The sequence below is a fragment of the Myotis myotis genome, unplaced genomic scaffold (assembly GCF_014108235.1).
Source record: "Myotis myotis isolate mMyoMyo1 unplaced genomic scaffold, mMyoMyo1.p scaffold_m19_p_17, whole genome shotgun sequence".
NCBI classification, from domain to species: domain Eukaryota; kingdom Metazoa; phylum Chordata; class Mammalia; order Chiroptera; family Vespertilionidae; genus Myotis; species Myotis myotis.
In genome coordinates, this window is record NW_023416321.1 from 13096418 (window position 1) to 13117319 (window position 20902).

At 37.3% G+C, this 20902-nt stretch overlaps 1 protein-coding gene across 5 annotated transcripts in view; it reads left to right on the forward strand.

Moving 5' to 3' along the window:
- The first annotated feature begins 388 nt into the window (after positions 1 to 388).
- TAF15 (TATA-box binding protein associated factor 15) overlaps positions 389 to 20902 on the forward strand; it is a 34966-nt gene continuing 14452 nt past the window's right edge. The window contains exons 1-7 of one of the 5 annotated variants that reach the window (XM_036339834.1): positions 389 to 515; positions 9343 to 9382; positions 10820 to 10871; positions 10958 to 11042; positions 11127 to 11229; positions 14558 to 14748; positions 16562 to 16682. In XM_036339834.1, the coding sequence (XP_036195727.1) occupies positions 509 to 515; positions 9343 to 9382; positions 10820 to 10871; positions 10958 to 11042; positions 11127 to 11229; positions 14558 to 14748; positions 16562 to 16682 (599 nt within the window). In that variant the 5' untranslated portion in view covers positions 389 to 508. Of the gene's footprint in view, positions 516 to 3917; positions 4028 to 9342; positions 9383 to 10819; positions 10872 to 10957; positions 11043 to 11126; positions 11230 to 12162; positions 12335 to 14557; positions 14749 to 16561; positions 16683 to 20902 lie in introns of those variants that run through there. The other 4 variants (XM_036339835.1, XM_036339838.1, XM_036339836.1 and 1 more) reach the window with 4 other exon arrangements.

The following is a 20902-nucleotide window of genomic DNA, read 5'->3' on the forward strand; positions in this document are numbered from 1 at the left end:
CGGCTCAAGCAGTCTGCAGCCCTAGCGGTGCGACTTAGGGCATACCATTCGAAAATTTAGGGGAAGAAAGTCCATTTCTAACCAAACGACCTGTTTACAAGGTCTCTCCTCTTTCGCTTCCTAACCTCAGATTCTATCAGACCCAATAGAGTAGGAAACAGGACTGAATTTATGACAGAGAGAGCAGGTTCAGCTTCCTTCCCCCCGCCTGATCGCGGCATTGGTACGTTCTCCTCAATTCCCTCTCAATAATGGTATGGTCCGACGAGGGGCGAACAGATAGGGATTCCGAAGTCCTCAGGGTTTGGAGGCTAGTCCTAGTACAGAATCCCCCCTCCTGCCGTGACGCGATGGTACCGCCCGCCGTCTTCTGATTGGCTGCCGAGGCCCCGCAGTCGGGCTCACCCCGCCGCTCTGCCCTCAGTACCGCTTCGGCCGCTGTGCCGCCTGGCTTTCGTATTCCTTGTTCTCGGCGGGCTGTGGGGGCTCGGCGCCGCGGCCGTTAGTCATGTCGGGTAGGTGATTCTTTCAGCGAGCAGCGGCAGCGGCGAGAAGGGGTTTTGCAGGGTTGGGCCATCTTCCCGCCCACCGGAGGGCCCCGAGGAAAAGCCTCCGGCCCTGAGGGAGGCTGGGGGGTGGGGGCGCGGACGCGGCGGCGGCCGCCGCCGCCATGTTGGACTGGAGGGACGCACGCTCCCAACGCTCCCTGTCTGCAGATCCCGGCGGGAGCGCTGCGGGCCCCTGTCTTTTGGCTCTGTCCTTGGAACCTGAGGCGACGTGCCGTTCCCGGGGGAGGGTGTGTGAGTCGGGGGGGGCGGAGGCCGTCTACGCCATCACAGGGGCGGGGGGAGCCCGTGAGTCAAGCATCAGCGTGAGAATCGGTGCTTCTGGTTCTCCGCGCCGCCTCGGATCTTTCTGCGAGGCCTCGGGCCAGCCGCCTCCCCGCCCCGTACCTCAGTTTACCCAATCACCAAGTGGAGCTGGGCCTCCTGACTCTCCCATTCATCAGGTGGGGGCCTTGGCGCCCTGGGAGCCCTTTCCAAAGGACGTTGCATTCCACGAAATCCTATTTGTCGTCATTCCCTCTGTCGTCACGAGTCGAATTCCAGTTGAGGGTGTTTGTAAGAGATTCAGCTTCCTTTTCACCCTTGTCTTTCTTCTCCCCTGTTCATTTTTTTTTTTTTTAAAGTCTCTTGCAAGACTTGAAAGAGAGCCTTTCCTATTCTCGACAGGCAAACATAGACCGAAGAAAGACAGCCTTCCACGAAGCACTTAAATTGATAGCAGCCTCCCCCCTGTTGTGTAGAAGAGAAAAAGAGGCCGTGGTCCCTTCAGGACCGCCAATCTAGGGCCTGCTAACCCAGAATATGAAGTCTGGAACATGGGTGTTCTCTTGGTGTAGCGGTCCCAGCTGACCCCGCAAGGTCCTCCTCCCTCGGTCATTGGGTGCCTCACAGGCTGCAGAGACCCAGTGACCCACTTGCTAGAAACCATCATGAGAGTAAGGTACCACCTTTCAGGTGCAAAAGCAGAACATTTTCTTAAAAGTCGAATAGCTGGGATGAAAATGACTGGTGACCATCTTTCCCATTTTTTTTTTTTTTTGTAAGGGAGAACCTGTTGGTATTCAAACCCGAAAACCACACCCCCGGTAATCCAGCGTTGCAGGAGGCTGGCAGTGTGGTAAAAAGGAAGCAGTAGGCTAAGAAGAAATGGTTGGAGAGGAAGATGATAAACATTCCTTAGATTAACATTGATGTCCGGAAGCCATACTATTTATCTTCTGGGGAAGGGGGCCTCTTTTTACCTCCTTTCAGTTTCTATGTAATCCTTGCTCAAACAAGAAATAAGTCCTTACCCTAAAGGTACCTAGACGTACCTAGACGCTGGTACGTCTTACCAGGTGCATAATTTGGGATGAAGTCTGGTAAAGCTCCACAGAAGTACATAGAAGCATACCCTCAGGAGGGTATGTGACCCACCCATCCATGGTTAAAAAGAAATATTCTCCAGTCCTCATGGAGAAATTCACCAGCTTTCAATGGAAACAGTGCTCATTAAAAACTTGGCCTGTCTGGATTTTTAACATAATTGTTGGTATAAAATGATGGCTTAATTTTATAGCAGTAGATAGCTTTTATGGAAAATCAAACTTTAGAGGTTTACCATTTGTAAAATCCAAGGTTTTCAGTGTGTCAAGCGTGTGAGCTGGTTTACATTAGTACTAATCTTCAAATTACCAAGACACCAGATTTTTGTCACTTTGTATTTTCAGTTTTTTTTTTTAACATCAAGATTGGTTTTCACATGTGAAAATGATTTTAAGATTGCTCACATCTAAATCAGTTAAGCTAGAATCTTTAAGTTCTACTTAGCATCACATACTTATAATGTGTATAAAATAATACTTTTGACTTTGTAAGAAATAGGGGTAATGCTTTTGACTGGTTCTTTGATGAATATTGTTAATAAACTTAATAGTAAACTCCCCTAAACAACTAATGGCATTAGGTTTAGTTAAGTCCTTTAAACATTCCAAACTACACGTATAAGTTTAATCTGTCAAGTTGACTCAACCACACCAGATGCCTGACAGTGTAAACTTAAAAAGCCTAACAAAATATAAGCACTTGTGTAACCAGTAAATCAAAATCATAAATATTGTCAGGCTCTCAGACATTCAAATACTCTTTACAAATGTGAATTATCTAACATCTTTCAAGTTAAAATTACAAATCTAATATCAGTTATACATATATTAAAAATTAAAGGTCAAGTTACTTCTCATTTTGGCAATATAGCAGACCAAATAACTTGAAAATCCTCTATCTATAAACACCTAAAAGTGTAAGAACTGACAAAAAAGGGGCACAGTTCCCCCAGCTACCAGAAGCGAAGTAAAAACTATTATGCTAACTTGGTGGTTGCCCTGGAGAGGAGTGTATGGATCTCATCATTTAGAAATGATTTCATTGCCCAAGTAATTAAAACTGGACAGGAGATGAAGTTTTGAGACCATTAGAGCTAGGTAATGGGAACTAAGACTCTTACATAAAACTTGGCTGTTTGAAGGACTGTACCTTTGGTGAAAGAATGAACTGGATAAAACTTGTACCTACCAGCATAAGAGATAACAAGAATGCCTGGACCCGAGTGAAAAAGTTCTGAGAATTCGTAAACTGGAACCTGTGCTTCATACAATTTGGATGTGTATTTAGGCTAGTTATGGGCCCAAGAACCTTAAGGAAATCAAATAAAAAGTGGTTCTGGGTTGGTAATAACCTTGGGGCTCCTGGTACAGTGGAACCTCAGTTCTCAAACTTAATTCATTCTGGAAGGCTGTTCGAGAAGTGATTTGTTCGAGAACCAAATCATTTTTTCCCCTTTAGAAATAGGTAATGCAAATTGAATTAATTAGTTCCAGGTGCCGAAATGATTCCCTGTTTTAACCTTCCTTATATATTAGTACATGTCTATTGTACTGTTTAAACTATAAACACTTTAAAAACAAAAAGAACATCAAATGTAAATGAAAATTTAACAAAAAGGAAAGAAATGTACAGTAAAATAATGAAAAATTGCCTGACCAGTGTGGCTCAGTTGTTGAGCATCAGTCGACCTATGAATCAGGAGGTCATGGTTTGATTCCGGGTCCAGGCACATGCCAAGGTTGTGGGCTCAATCCCCAGTGTGGGGTGTGCACGAGGCAGCTGATCAAGGATTCTCTCTCATCGTTGATGTTTATTTCTCTCCCTCTCCCCTCCTCTCTGAAATCAATAAAGACATAAAAAATAAAAAGTTTATTATAAGCAGCAACAAAAGCAAAAAAACATGAAAATATTCACAGCAAAATATTCTGAGATTTCAGCAGTGGTAAACTGACTCATTTCCGCATTCTCTCCTTCCTTTGTCAGCTGAGAGATGCGGGACTGATTGTACAGGTATCAGCATGAAAGAGTTGTCAGCTGAGGAGTGAATTGTTCAAGATGGGAGACATTCAAGAAACGAGGTTCCACTCCACTCTAATGTAAATTGAATTCGTTCCGACTCCCAAATGACTCCCTGTTTAGCCTTATATACTGTACATGTCTAATGAATGTACTCTTTAATCTATAAATACTTTATTTTTTAATCCTCATCTGAGGATTTTTTCCATTGCTTTTCAGGGAGAGTAGAAAGGAGAAAGGGAGGGGGTGGCGAGAGAAACATCCATGTGCCTTCTTGGGGCAGGGTGTGAACCTGCAGCTGAGGTATGCTCTAACAACTGAGCACAGTGGCCAAGCAACTTTTTTTCTTTCTTTTTTTATTGATTTCAGAGAGGAAGGGATAGGGAGAGAGATAGAAACATCAATGATGAGAGAGAATCCTTGATTGGCTGCCTCTCGCATGCCCCACACTGGGGATCCAGCCTACAACCCGCCCTGGCTGGGAATCGAATGGTGACCTCTTGGTCCATAGATAGATGCTCAACCATTGAACCACACTGGCTGGGCCTTTTTTCTTAAATTTACCGAATCACCCCCTACCAGCCTTAAAAGGAATCACTTTTAATACTCATTCTAGGGGTGTCTCAGGTCAGCATGCAGCATCTTTGCTGTTCCACATATTGCTGCCTCTGAAATGCTGTCACTGGCTGGCTAACTGCTTTTCTTTTATCCAAGGCAACACAATAGTTTTTCTACCTTTTCAATTGCCTGTGATCATTGTTTCTTTCACAACCTTAGTAACATTGGCACTCTTTTTAAAAAAAATGAATAAATTTTTATTGATTTCAGAGAGGAAGAGAGAGGGAGAGAGATAGAAACATCAATGATGAGAATCACTGATAGTCTGCCTTCAGCATGTCCCCTAATGGGGACTGAGCCCTCAACCCTGGGCATGTGCCTTAACTGGGAAATGAATTGTGAACTCCTGGTTTATAGATTGATGCTTAACCACTGAGCCACACCAACTGGGCAGCATTAGCACTCTTGATGACTTCTTTATGTTTTATGATTTTCCCAGCAACAAAAGCATTATCTCCTTTGTTGTCGGAGAGCTGCTTTTTGTCATGCTGAGGTATCAGTATGAAAGGGTTGACTAGTCGAGAAAACAAAATTTGGTTCCACATTTCTTCTGTGAACAATTTGGTTGAGAACTGAATTGTTTGAGATGAGAGATGTCCCAGAAATGAGGTTTGACTGTAGAAACAAATGAAAAACCTTTCCTGGAGGAAATTTCACACCCTAGGTCACAAGACATCTTATAGAAAAAACATGCCTTAGAAAAGATAAGTTCACAATAAGAAAATTGCAGAACTCTAGGATAAACAATTCACTAAAATGAGTGTTAGTGACAAATGGGATTAGAACCCCTAATAGGTAATCTGAAAGTGAATATTATATGTTTAAAATTATTAAAAACCTAAAAGAAGGAATCAACCCTAAGACCGAGATACTATGAAAAAACACATGTAGATTTGAAAAAGAACCAAGTACAACTTCTAGAAATAGAAAAAAAGAATAAATTGAATTGTAGATAGACCTAGTAGAAGAAATAGTGAAGGGGAAGATGTGATATAATTTACCCAGAATTCAATTCAGGAAGGATATAGAGATGAAAAATGAAAGATTAAGAACCATGTCAAGTAGATTGAGGAGTCCTGTCATACATTGAATAGAAATTTGAGGAGAAAATGGAAGAATTAAAAGATGGTTGATAATTTTACAAAACTGATGATTTTTTAAAAATTAGGTAATGGTTTCAAACAAAAGTCATAGCTAGGTACACATGTAAAACTGCAGATTGAAATACCAATAACAAACCTACTAGAGGGAATAGGAAACTGGTAAGATTGAGAGACTTAAAAGTTTAAGCTGGAAAATACTGAAGTCCTTGGAATTTAGAGGAAAAATAACCATTGATTTTGAAATTTTTACCAAAATAAGACTAAGACTGCCACTTTCATATCTTGGCTTACAGAACTAATAAAATGTGTTAAATCTGGAATGGAGGAGTAGAATGCAAAGTAAATAATGTGGTGGAAGCAAACAGTAAACAAAAAGCAAATTATTGAAGATGAAAATGATTACATTTAAAGATTTTAAGAACGTGGCAGCAAAAGGATGGGGAAAAAGTGGAGCAAAATAATAGGTGAAGGCTGATTGGCATGTTATTAAGATTCTTATATTCTTGGCATGTTATTAAGATTCTTATATTCTAATGGAGGTTGAAGATCATTTTGAACTTTGCCAAGAATACATGTTAAAATTGAACATAATTATGAATGGTGACTTATTAAAACAAATTGAATGTATCACTTATAAAGTAGTAAAAGGAAAATATAAACATTCAATAGAAGGCAGGGAAGGAGTTTAAAAGGAATAAAAACACCAACCCTGGTAAGTAGAAAGTCCAATATTGGTAGAAATAAGAAAAGTAACAATAGTAAAAGTACAGAAACAATTTAAAGACAAAGATTTTCACATTGGAATAAAATGATCTAAATGTGCTGTTCAGAAATATGCCTAAAATATAAGAAATATTGAAAGTATAGAGATTGAAAAAGATTCAGCAGGAAAAAAACAAAAGGGAGATTATGTTACCAGCAGAATAATGTGTGGACATTTTAAATGATAGTTTTTATGTAATGAATGTTAAAAGGAAATTCACCAGGAAGATATAAAACGATACTTTTATGTGCCTAACATTAATTATAGCCTCAAAATATGAAAGCCAAAAAAAATGATAGTCAAATAGTTTTTAAACCTGCCTCTCTGTAATTAATAGGTTGGGCAGACCAAACATTAGTAAGAATATGAATGATAGAACTAATAAGCGTCATCTTATAGACTTGGGGAATTCATTTAACAGAAATACACAGTTCTTTTTAAGCACATAGGGATATTTATGCAAGTAAAGTACTTTTTTTTTCAAGGAGGAAAAGCAACAAAAGAGCAAATCCTAACAAATACTAGGAATAATATAGAAAATGCCTTTTCTTACTGCACTGGAATATAATTAGAAGACAAAAACAAAGAGAATCAAACCCTATACACTTGGAAGTAAAAGCACTTATAAATAATTCATGGGTCCAGACACAAGGCCCAGGTGTCTACTTGTAATGAGCAGTTGTTTGAAATGCCCTAAATAATTATAAACTGATTTTCTCTGATGAATATAAACATTTGTATCAGACTCAAGTATTTATACTAAGGGTCAGACTTATTGGTCAATATGTTTATTTTTATATCTTGTGCAGTTTTAAAGTCAGCTAGCTGAAGACAGTTTCACAGGGCTGAAGTGACTGGATTACAGTTAAGGACTCAATACTAGATTTGAGCTAGGAACACATGACCTATGTGTTGTGCACTTCCATAATTTTGCCTGAATCAAAGGGATATACAGTGGGGCCTTGACTTACGAGTTTAATTCGTTCCGTGACGGAACTCATAACTTAAAGTGAACGAGGGAGACACGTGATGCTGGGCTGATGTTGTGGCCTTCACTGTGACGTTCGCTGCGCCAGCTAGTGGTGGGGTATCTGAAGCTGGCTCGTAACCCGAAAAAAATCGGCCGAGAGACGGCTCGTATCTCAAAAAACTCGTTAGTTGGGACACTCGTAAGTCAAGGCCCCACTGTATACTGAGATCCTAGACTCCACTCTTGTCACAGAAATCACATTCATACTTTTGGATATAATTTGACCATCATGCATCCCTAAAGTATCTTAAATTTTATTCCCATTACACCTATCCTGCCCCCCAATAATTCTCTTCCGTTTCTTATTTGATTAAAGCTAACTTTGCCCCTCATTTGATAGATGCATATAATCGCTATGGTCCAGTTAGAGTCTTTATCCTTTTCATGTTTTTCTTACTTGCTTAGCTATAAATTTAGTCACTTACTACCATGGGCATGGCAGTGATGCAGTTTTTTCTTTTTTATCTCAAGTAGCTTTATGTCTTTCACATTCATAGGAGTAGTTTGTGTCAGGATTGCATTCAATATTCTTATAATTAAGGCTTAAAAAATAATTTCAGTCTGATTGGAAAACTTAGGAAAGAGCCAAATTTGATGTCACCCACTTAGTAACTGTAGAGGCCCATGCATGAAATTTGTGCAAGAGTAGGCCTTCCTTCCCCTGGCTGCTGGCACCGCCTTCCCTCCGGCACCTGGAACCTGGAACCTGGGCTTCCCTCCAGCTGCCAGCAGGGACCTGGGCTTCCCCTGCAGCCCTGGCTTCGTCTGGAAGGTTGTCCGGAAGGACATCCGGAAGGATGTCTGGTCTAATTAGCATATTACACTTTTATTGTATAATAATGTTTTCATACTGTAACTTTATGTGAGTTGAATGAAAAAGTCACTGATTTAATTTTTGGTTGGTTTTCAGAACTGTCCAACAAATGGTTGTGTTTCAAATTGGGTGAGGTTGGGTCTAATGATCAGCAGTTAGTGACTAAGTGTCATTTTTTGCTTGAGAGTATTTCATATAATACTCTTAAAACATTCATATTTTAATTATAGTTTACATTCAGCATCCTTTTGTATTAGTTTCTGGTGTACAGTATAGTGGTTAGATATCATATAGTATATTGCTCTTATTCATCATTAATAAACATAGGTCATTCATTTGACTCTGAGTAGGAGCCTGAAGGAGAGAGCCTATTAAAAAGTTTTTGATAAAGCATACATTTTGAAGTACTGAGAAAATATTTTTCTTTTTTTGACATATATTACTCAATTCATGCCTTTCTTGGTAGATTTTATTGCCAAAAAGAAGCTTGAAGTAGGTGTTGCTGAGTTGCTATATCAATTGGCTAAGACCTTGAAAGCTTGGTAAAGTTATATTTAAACAACTAAGAGCTGCTTTTATCAAGTCTTCACAGATGTTTTTGTTGCTGCTGACAGCCAAGGCAATCCAGTACAAGGGGATGGTAAAGATGTTAGGCTGAGAAGGATATGGAAGTAAATGTAATCCTGGCATTTATCTTGTCAGAGTGTCTTCCCCCTTTTTGGTCCTGGTTAGTTTTAAGATGTCTTTTTGTATATAAAGGTAATATAGCTTGAGCTTTTGAGTTTTTGTTAAAAGGATGGATTTTTCACTGATCATTTCACATTTGATCACTTGGCCCTTGTGACCATTGGGACACGTTTGTGTAGTAGTTGTTTTCAAAGATATAGGTACTATAAACAGCAAATATGTACAGATTTCTCCTTGCACAATATTTTTAATTTTGTTTTTTCTTTCTGTAGTTTCTTTATATGACATTTTCTTATCACATTATTCTATAAGGTCTAAAACCAGCCTTTGAGGGAAGCATAATTTAAAATCAGATTTAAAATTCTTTTTATGTGTTTTAGATTCTGGAAGTTACGGTCAGTCTGGGGGTGAGCAGCAAAGGTAAAGTATACATACGTTTTAATACCATGAAAGAGTAGAACTGAAAAAAAGATGAATTTAGTCAGGCCTTCCCACTTGAGATTTGGTATTTGGATGTCTTAAGAGAGTTAAATATTAGCTCTGCAAGGGAAAAGAGTCAGCCTTTGTAAATAGGTGCTGTGAAACATTTCCTCCCTTTTTGAAAGACTTTGAATCAGTGAATATAGATGCCTCCTGGAGATTAAAACAAACCTTACAGGTATTGTAAAGATTGTTTTCTTTGGAAAATTTAAAAAAGAAACAATTATTAAAAGGATTTAAGCAATGAACTATAATAGGTTCTTAGAAAAAGCATTTCATATTTTTATTGTATGTAATATGTTCATTTGGAACAGATCTTCTAGAAGCACTATAATAGAAATGGTTAGCATCTTTTAAAGACATCATTCTCACAATAAAAAGTATATTTTTATGTGAATGTTTACATGTAGTAGAGTTCTCATGCTTACTAGAAATACAGCCTTCAACTTATACTATAAATGTTTTGTAGTTCACTGTGAGATACTCAGGATAGCATCTCAGATATCGGTTCATGAAAACTGATTTAATTTTTTATTCTCATAGGATAGTGCTAATCTCATAGTAGGCAGCTAGCAAATGTTTATTCAATGAAATAGATTTCTCAAACTTAAATTTTGTTAGCACTTGAAAGCTCTAAAATGGTAAGATTTTTTGTAAATGTTTTAGTTTTCTTTGGCATATAGTTAGAAAGTTTGTTTTTGACTTGTTAGAACTTGTTAGGCAAAATTAAAGACACTTCTTCAAATCTGAGGAAGTTACATTTATTCAGTCAAATTGTGTTCCAGGCTGTGTTTTGACACTGGGGATACAAAATAATCTTATTTTATGATAATATTCTGAAGATACACATAATTCTAATTACCACGGCACGAAAATTAAACTTTTAGTGCTGCCCTGTGCCTTTTCTAGGAAATGAAAGGCAGATTTAAGGCAAATAGTAGGAAGAAATTAATCTGTCAAAACATAATAAATTGAATAAAGCACTGACAGTCATCATTTTTCTCTGTCAGATATTTGTTATGGGTTTTGCTGCCTTATTGTCCCTCCTTCCCCACCTTCCAAGCATAATTCTCTGGTGAAGAGATTTTCCAGCTCTGGTGAAGTTTTGTTTAATTGTGGGGGATTATCAAAGGAAAACTTTTGGTGTTTGTTTGGCATCCAAAAGGTCTGGGAATGACTTCATTTATGTCTTTAGTAGTCTCTGATCATCACCTTTCAATTTACACTCAAGAGACGGGCAGATTGACAGTTTCTCAGAAAAGAAGCTTATTTTTGAAAATGAGGATAGGGTTTTTCAAGCTGTTAAATTTGCTAGTGCCAATGTTAGCAAATTTCTTTCAAGTAGTACATTCTTTCTTTTTCTTTTTCTTTTTACAGTTATTCTTCCTATGGAAATCAAGGCAGTCAAGGTTATGGACAAGCACCACAAGTAGGTTAAAATACAAATTGTGTTCTTTATAAATAGTTATTTTTATCTTAAGTAGGTGACGAAACTTGTATTTACCTAAATTTCAGAGCTATTCTGGTTATGGGCAAACTACTGATTCCTCATATGGACAGAACTATGGCGGCTACTCCAATTATGGACAAAGCCAATCAGGTTGGACTGGTTTGTTAAATTTGCTACTTTACAAATTAAAAAAATCAGAACCTTTACTAAGTGGTATATCCATCCAATCTTTAGGTTACTCACAATCCTACGGTGGTTATGAGAATCAAAAACAGAGCTCATATGGCCAGCAATCTTATAATAACCAGGGACAGCAAAACACGGAATCATCAGGAGGGTAAGGAAACAGTAAAAGTACTGAGATTGTGTTGGGCAGTGGAAATAATACTTTGCGTATTAAACAGGTTTCAGCAATATACTCCTAACTAAACATGTTTTTCAGAAATGTTTTGATGGAGTGTGAATTTCACAGTGTTATTGTTATGAAGAGTGTGGAAATTGTCAGCATTATCATTTAATACTTATGATGTGTTATTTGTAAAATGATTATTTAGCTGTAAATGAATGCACATGAAAGAAAAACTTGACCTCTCCTTTATGCCTGAGATTAAATAAAAACTTACCTATAAAAGACTTTTCAATGCTTACTTTTATTTCTATTTTATTTTTTAACTATTTTTAATGTATCATTTTTTGAGGGACAAAAATATTTTAAAAAGTGCCAAGACCTGTTTAGATACCCTAAAATATATTTTATTAATGTAAGTATGTGAATATTTGCCAACAAGTTTATTGATTTTATAGTTGTGGTTTTTTAAAAATATGTTTTTATTGTTTTTCGGGGAGAGAGAGAAACATTGATTGGCTGTCTTCTGCATGCTCCCTACTGGGGATCAAGCTTGAAATCTGGGTATATGCCCTGACTGGAAATTGAACCTGAGACCTCTCAGTACATGGGGTGATGATGCTCAACCAACTGAGCCATACCAGTCAGAGCTTATTGTTTTTTTTTTTTAACTTTCAGATTTGAGGAGTCTGTACTTATTATTAATTTTAATAATAGTGATTTGCTTTTTTCTATTGTTCTTTACATTTTGTGAAATGCTTTTGTATTCTCTAATTTGATCCTTGAACACCACTATAAGATAGTACCAGTAATTATCTCCATTTTATAAAATTAAAGAAAAGCTGTTAAGATCACATAGTTTGTCAGGTTATACAGCTAAAAAAATGAAGGAAAAACTAAAGTCACTAGTATTTTCTCTTGCAGCAAAGAAAATTATTCTAAGTGAAATTCAAATAGAGGCAATGGGGAAAGATTTGTGAGGCCAGACTATCAGTTTAATGAGAGTGCTTTGAAAAGTAGAGAGAGAGTACAAATGTAGGGGCTAATATCCAGAAAGCATGCTACATTGGAAGGAGGAACTCTTCAAGCCCTACTAGTAAGTTTTAAACTTAAGAAGAACCCTTTTATAAAGATACATTTTTAGAAGTGTCACATGTAAATGTAGACCAAAGAGAAATGTTAGATTTCGGTTCACAGCCAATTAAAAATATTTTAAAAATTGATTTTAGAGGAAGGGAGAGAGAGAAACATTGATTTGTTGTTCCACTTATTTATGTATTTACTAGAGGCCCAATGTACAAAATGCATGCAAGGAGCTCGGCCCTTGCAGCCGTGGCTTCATCAGGAAGCTCCTCCTTCAGGACCGGTCGTTCTGCTGTTCAGTCTAATTAGCATATTCGCTCTTTATTGTGTAGGATTAGTTGCTTCTTGTATGCACACTGACTAGAGATCAAACGCAACTATTTAAAAAGTGAAGTGCTAGGGTTCTGACCATTGATATGATATGTTTTGAGTAGGAAGTTGGGAAACATACTGGTTGTTCTGATCATCGGATTCAGAATAAGATGTGGCTATTAACTTAAAGATCTTTTAAAAAAGTGAATATTAGAACTCAAATCCAATTAAGTGTTCCTTTCAACATCCCCATCCTAAGGCAGGTAATTAATAGGCATATTGCAAAGAACATACTTAGAATTTCCTTTTTGAATTGCCAGAGATAATAAGAAAGCAATGTTATTATTTGGTAGTTAGACTTTTCAGATAAAAAAAAGCATCACAAAGCGAATTCCCTTTTTTCACTCAGCAGACTATAAATACCTAAATGCATACCTGTTTTCTAAAATATATTATCATTGAAGATATTTAAAAGAATGTACTCTTAAGATGAAGAAGAATGTGATGATGAGTAAGTTGGGTTTAGTGCAGTTTTTTTCTTGTCTATAAAACCATTTAACCCCCCCTGTACACAATTAATTCCTTTTAAAGAAAAAATTTGAAATGTAAGCTGTGTAAGATTTATTTTTAAGCTGTGCAGTGTCTCTTTTTCTATAGTTAACACACTACCAAATGTCTTTAGATATCCCTGTCCTACGGATATTTTCAATAGCCACTAACTTTCCTGGTATAGTATGGGAATTGTATATTCGTATGGCAATTTAAAGCAGGTTCTTGTTGGTGCACAGCACGTATATAGGGATGGTAGGTTTTTCATCTTCAGTTGTCTGATGCAGCTTATACGAAATAATTGTTCTGTTACTGACTATACCACTCTCATTGCAAAAAATGTTGCAGCTGTTTTATTGACATTCTGAATGCTTCTAAGTAAATATACATTTTTAAAATAAAATAAAGAGAATGTACTGTAGGTTCTAAAGATAATTATAAAAAGCAGTCCTGCCCTGCCAGTGTGGCTCAGTGGTTGAGTGTCAGCCTGTGAACCAGGAGGTCACGGTTCCATTCCCAGTTAGGGCACATGCTCAGGTTGCTGGCTTGATCCCGAGTAGGCGGTGTGCAGGAAGCAGCTGATCAGTGATTCTCTCTTATCATTAATGTTTCTCTCTCTCTCTCTCTCTCTCTTTCTTTCTCTCTCTCCCCCCTCCCCTTCCTCTTTGAAATTAAAAAAAAAAAAAAGTAGTCCTTAAAACATTATGAGATATTGCCTAACTGATTTGGCTCAGTGGATAGAGCGTCGGCCTGCGGACTGAGGGGTCCTGGGTTCGATTCCAGTCAAGGGCATGTACCTTGGTTGTGGGCACATCCCCAGTGGGGGGTGTGCAGGAGGCAGCTGATGGATGTTTCTCTCTCATCGATGTTTCTAACTCTCTATTCCTCTCCCTTCCTCTCTGTAAAAAATCAATAAAATATATATTTTTTAAAAAGATATTTTACATTAAAAAAACCATTATGAGATTAAAATTAGGTGATATAGAGCCTTTCAGTATAATTATTAAAAGGACTCAGTACTTGTGGCATGTGTGTTAAAGAATTGACACTACTGTACTTTGTGGCACCTTTAATTTTTTAATTTAAGGAGATGTAAAAATCATATTGATTTTTTTGCTTCACTGTTTTCAAAGGTGCATATGGTTTTCTCATAATGTGGCACCTCTTCAAGGATAGTTAAATTGTTGTTTGAAGGTCATTCTATTGGTGATAAAGGAGACTTTATAGATAAAAGAACTAAATGATTTTCACCACAAAAAAGTAGTAAATATGGGTCAGGTCTAGCTAGTCAGGCCTTTTATGTCAGTCTCAGTCGACTTGCTACAGTAAGCATAATCCTTCTATAAAAACTCTCAAGTTCTTGATTTCTGTTTAGCCAAAGTGGAAGAGCGCCTTCATATGACCAGTCAAACTATGGTCAACAAGATTCGTATGGCCAGCAGTCAGGCTATGATCATCAAGGTTCATATGATGAGCAGTCAAATTATGACCAGCAGCATGATTCCTATAATCAAAACCAGCAGTCCTACCATTCACAAAGGGAAAATTACAGCCACCACACACAAGGTAAGATATACTAACCTCTTATTTTTTTCTTTACTTACATATTGAGTTTTGGATTAAAAGACCCAAATAGGAGCCCTAGCCAGTGTGGCTCAGTTGGTTGGAGCATCGTCCCATACACCAAATGGTTGTTGGGTTCAATTCCGGGTCAGGGCACATACCTGGGTTGTAGATTCATTCCCCAGTTGGGTTTTGTATGGAAGGCATCCAGTCGATGTTTTTCTATCGTGTTGATGTCTCAATCTCTCTCCCTCTCCCTCTCCCTCTCTCCCTCTCCCTCTCCCTCTCCCTCTCCCTCTCCCTCTCTCTCTCTCTCTCTCTCTCTCTCTCTCTTTCTCTTTCTCTTTCTCTTTCTCTTTCTCTTTCTCTTTCTCTTTCTCTTTCTCTTTCTCTTTCTCTTTCTCTTTCTCTTTCTCTTTCTCTTTCTCTTTCATCAGTAAGCATGTCCTCAGGTGAGGATTTAAAAAAAAAAAACAACACCCACAAAACCCAAATAGGATTTCAACTGTAAAAATTTGGAGTGACTCTGACCATATGTTCTCTCTCATGGCTATCAAAATTAGTTTAGATTCCTATTTCTGAGCTTCTTGGAGATTCCCAAATGGTCACATGACTTTTGGATTGCTGATACATTAATTTCCTTTTTGTCTCAGACAACTTTGATCATTTGGCAAATGCTGCTGCTATCAGTTCTTTTGGAAGTGGTAGTATACTTGATTTGGGGAAATTATGATTCTACATTAGCTTTCTCTGACCTCATATTAAAAGGACCAGTCATTCCTTCTTCTTCTTTTCTTTTTTTTTTTTTTTTTAAATATATTTTATTGATTTTTTACAGAGAGGAAGGGAGAGAGATAGAGAGTCAGAAACATCGATGAGAGAGAAACATCGATCAGCTGCCTCTTGCACATCTCCCACTGGGGATGTGCCCGCAACCCAGGCACATGCCCTCGACCGGAATCGAACCCGGGACCCTTCAGTCCGCAGGCCGACGCTCTATCCACTGAGCCAAACCGGTTTTGGCCCTTCTTCTTCTTTTCTGATAGCACATTATATATACAACTGATAGCTAGGAATCTGTCCTTGCCAAGAAAAGGCAAAAGTTCAGTTTTAATTTATACGTGGAGAGTTAAACTTTTAAAATATTTTTTAAATTGATTTTTAGAGAGAGAGGAAGGGATAGGGAGAGAGAGATAGAAACATGGATGTGAGAGAAACATCCATTGGCTGCCTTCTGCATGCTATGTACACACTGGGGATCCAGCCCGCAACCTGGACATGTGCCCTGACTGGGAGTCGAACCAGCAACCTCTTGGTGCATGGGTTGATGCTCCATCACTGAGCCACACTGGCTGGGCACACTGAATATCTTTTTCAGTGAACATATGCATTGAATATCTTCTTCAGAGAATGTGTGCACTGAATATCCCTCAGTTTGAAAATCCAGTTATTTCTTGTCCATGCTTAATTTGCATTTAAGTATTTTTGAGGTGAAGAAAGTAATAACTTTTCAGATTTGGGTTATGCTTTTCATCTAATTTATTAGGGTTTTGTACCTAATGTTGTACTTTAACTCAAACTATTCTACATCACCATCACCATTTTGCTGTCTGACTTTGTTTGACACAAATATAATTCCTGAGCACATTTAATTCCAGATGGTTTTATGATGACTTGCATTTGAGTTCTGTGCACATATGCCATTTTCCAAAGGACATAATAGTGTGACCTAAAGAGCCATTTAAGATTGTTGTGGGAAGTCTGTGTCAGAAATCAGAATAGTTATTTATTTATGTACATATTTTCTTTTTTATAGATGACCGTCGTGATGTGAGTAGGTATGGAGAAGATAATAGAGGATATGGCGGGTCACAGGGAGGAGGTAGAGGGCGTGGGGGATATGACAAGGATGGAAGAGGTCCTATGACAGGATCAAGGTAAGTTTTCAGGTATAAATGTCTACATTTCTTTTCTCTTTCTTTTTTAATTTTAATTTTGGTTGTTACTTAGCTGGTTTAATTCCAGCATCTACTGTAATTAAGAGGCTTTAAGGAGGTTATGTTGTAGAGAAGAGGGCAAAAATTCAAAATTTATTTTCAGTCTTAAGATGTTGCATAAATTACCTTAGAATAGGTTTATGTTAGCAGTTAGTTTATATGGTGTATATTAAACACCAGTGGATGAAAGTCCCCTACTAGGGAGACCTAACTATGTTTTTCCTGCCAGAGCTTTAGAACCTAAATGTTAAAAGATGGCTCTGAGAAATCCAAGCATTTTGTTTGTAAAAAAATAAAAGGTAAGTTAATTGTAGATTGGAGGGCAGAGGGGCTTTTCCTTAATCTTGAATCCCCTTGGGAAGGGAAAATATTAGGAGGCAATGGCAGAGTATAAAAATGAGGTTGGTAAGGAGAGATTTAATGGAACCAAACCATTTTGTTCCTCTTCTTTAGTAAATAAATATTGAAATAATAAGTGCAAAATCATATACCGTTGTGTATTTTGTCTAGATTAAAACTGTGGAAAAGGAATGACTTTGTAAATCAGCTTTTCTATCTCCATTGCCAGTATTATCAGGCTTGCTATTTACTATGGCATATGTTATGAAAGCTGGTTTTAAAATTGCATTTAAGTTATCTGTAAATTTAGCACTTTGACCATAAAAACAATAATGAAAAAGTAGTTGTCGTTTATTGTCCTCAGATGAGGTGTGTAGGTTATAAATTTGTGTGTAAAATACACAGGCTTAAAAGATCATTTATATTCCTTGGGAATTGAAATTGTCAGTGGCTTGTTAACTGACAATAATAATGTATCAGTACTAGTTTACTCTTGTCCTTGTGGGACTGAGCCGGTTGTCTGCCCTGCAGTGACCTGAGAAACACAGCCAGTTATGCATAGCATTGTTACTTCTTCAAGTGAACCAGGAATTTGATCTCACTGACAAAATAAGAATCTAAACATAATTGATAAACTTTTTATAAGACTTGAACATTAAAAGCCTTTTTATTGATAGCCAAGATCAAATTACTAAAGTAAAACAAGTATATTGTATGCCTCTTCATTGTCAAAGAGAGCAGTCAGCCATCATTTGTATATAAATGAACAATGTAAAGTGACACAGGTGCTTACCTAATAGCCTCCCTCTTACCTTAAAAACAGAATTCCAAACAAGATAACCAACAGGCATATTTTCCAATTACTATGTTTTGGATAATTGTCTGCCTTGGAATGATCTATATTTTATAGTATAGTAGTACATCACAGGTTTAATTTTCTTCATAAGGAAGCTATAATTATGTCTGAATGATAGAAGAAAAGTCTTTATATAATTTCATCTTGGACTCATTTAAGAATCAGAGCTGAAAGGACTTTGAATGATCCTCCTGATAAAGGAGTGAAGATCCATACCATAACCAAGCCCCATTTTAAAACACTTTATAACCTATTTGGCAACGTATTTCAGTATAAGTTTTAGTTCGTATGCTGAATCAGATATTATGTTCTTGATTTTCATATCTTTTTATTTAGTCTTAGAACCTCTTTAAATGAAATCTTATGCAGGAGCCTACTATATATTAATTAGGTCAAAATGCCAATCTGGTTCATGTCAGGGTAGGAATGGGGGAGGGATCTTGCCCAATATCTGTCTACTAGAGGCAACCCTTCAGCCAATAAATAGAAACCCATATGGAATGTGATAATTATTCTCTGTATTGGGTTGGCAAACTTTTTATGTGAAAGGCCACATAATAATTTAGATTTTGCAGGCCATACAGTTTCTCTTACAGCTATTCAATTCTACCCTTGTAGCATCAAAGCAGCCTTAGACAGTATATAAATGAATAAACATGATTGTGTTCCAATAAAACTTCATTTATGGGAAACTGAAATTTGAAGTTCATATACTTTCATTGTGTCACAGTATCTTGCTCAAAGATGTGCTAAAAACAAAGCTCATTTGTAGGAGTATTTTGAAATCAAATAAAAATGCTCAGTTTTAGGATTTTTTTTTACACATGGTTTTACATGTAAGTACCAAAATACCTAAACATTTGTTGTTGGTCTTCATTAATGCTTGCATTTGTGTTTCTGTTCATCTTACTTAAAAATATCAAAGTTAAAAATATGATCCTTTTGGGGCTGTGTGAAGGATATCTTGTATTAGTTGGGTTTATATTTGAAGAACCGGGTAAGGGTGGGATGTGGTAAAGGATGGGATGCTCGTAGACTCAGGTTGTATGATTGCTTGACTGGAGGAAGAATTCAGACAAAAAGGAAACTGTCAGTTTCCCATATATGCAAGAGAAATTGTGAAAGTTATAAAGATTATAGGGAACAGTATTTTGCTTTGAAAAAGCAGTTTGCAGCAAAAAGGATTGAATTTCTAATTGTCATCTAAAATAGATCACTGACATCTTAGTGGATTCGAAGTTTAAGGCAATAAATTCTCTGTTTTTAACTTCAGGGTTGTGATGAACGCATTACAAAAATGCCAGAACTTTATAGATAACAGTTTTTCATTAGTATGTCATCAAGTTAAAATAACCATTTCAGGCTTTAATATCTGAGGCCTAAAATAAGTTGTTTTGAATTTTCAGTGTCTTCTCACAAAAGTTTGTGGTGAGCTCTCTTAAAAATGTACATATGTTCTGGTGATTGTCTAGAACAGTGTTGTTCAATAGAAATATAATGTGTGTCACAAATGTAAGCCACATATGTAATTTTAAATTTCTTAGTAGTCAAAAAAAGGTGAAATAAATAAATAATAAGTTTTATTTAATGTATCCAAAATACTTAATCAGTATAAAAAATAGTGTATATTCTTTTTTGCATACTAAGACTTTGAAATCCATTTTGTGTTTTACATTTAGACTACCAATTTAGACTATCCCACATTTCAAATGGTCAACAGCTACGTATGACTAGGGAATAATGTATTGGACAGTGCAACTCTACAGTATAGATTCTTGATAAATGCTGAATCTAGAAAGCTTTTTTAAAAAAATATATTTTATTGATTTTTTTACAGAGAGGAAGGGAGAGGGATAGAGAGTTAGAAACATCAATGAGAGAGAAACATCGATCAGCTGCCTCCTGCACACTCCCCACTGGGGATGTGCCCACAACCAAGGTACATGCCCTTGACCGGAATCGAACCCGGGATCCTTGAGTCCAAAGGCCGATGCTCTATCCACTGAGCCAAACCGGTTAGGGCTAGAAAGCTTTTTTAAACACACATATAAGACATGGGAGGAGATGAAACAAATATGGCTACTGTTGAGAATGCTATTTACATCCGTTGAGTCATTTATATTTGGAATTAATGTTTGAGTTCTTTGTAGCTCAGATATTATATTTTGGCTTTACTAGTATGAAAACTCAAGCATAGTATAGTTTGTTTGTTTTTAAATTAATCTTTTTCCAGTCTTAGCCAAATCCCTTTTTCTCTCTTGATACTGAATTTTCTGGGAATAAAGATTCCTGCATTGTTTTTTTTGTTTTTTTTAAAACATATTCTATTGAATCTTCACAGAGAGGAAGGGAGAGAGATAGAGAGCCAGAAACATCGATGAGAGAGAAACATCGATCAGCTGCCTCCAGCACATCTCCCACTGGGGATGTGCCCGCAACCCAGGTACATGCCCTCGACCGGAATCGAACCCGGGACCCTTCAGTCTGCAGGCCGACGCTCCATCCACTGAGCCAAACCGGCCTCAGCTGCATTGTTCTTTTACGCTTGGCAGTTTTGGCCCTTGAATAGATATATTTAGATAATTTTAAATTAAAGATACTGTCAAAGAACTTTTTTCTTCTTGATAAGTACCTGAAATTATATCTGTCTTTTCTAAGCTCTACCTTAGGGTAGGCTGCTCATTGTGATTTAAACTTGGGACAACCATTCCTGCATTTGAGTCAAGTGTATTCAGTTGTCCTGGTCATCTTGGCTCAGTGGTTGAGCATCGACCTATGAATCCTGAGGTCATGGTTTGATTCCTGGTCAGGGCACATGCCCGGGTTGCAGGCTCATTCCCATCGTCATTGATGTTTCTATCTCTCTCCCTCTCCCTTCCTCTATGAGATCAATACAAATATATTAAAAAAAAAAATATTCAGTTGGTTTCCTCATGCAGGGGGCATTCAGCTATAACTTTGAGTA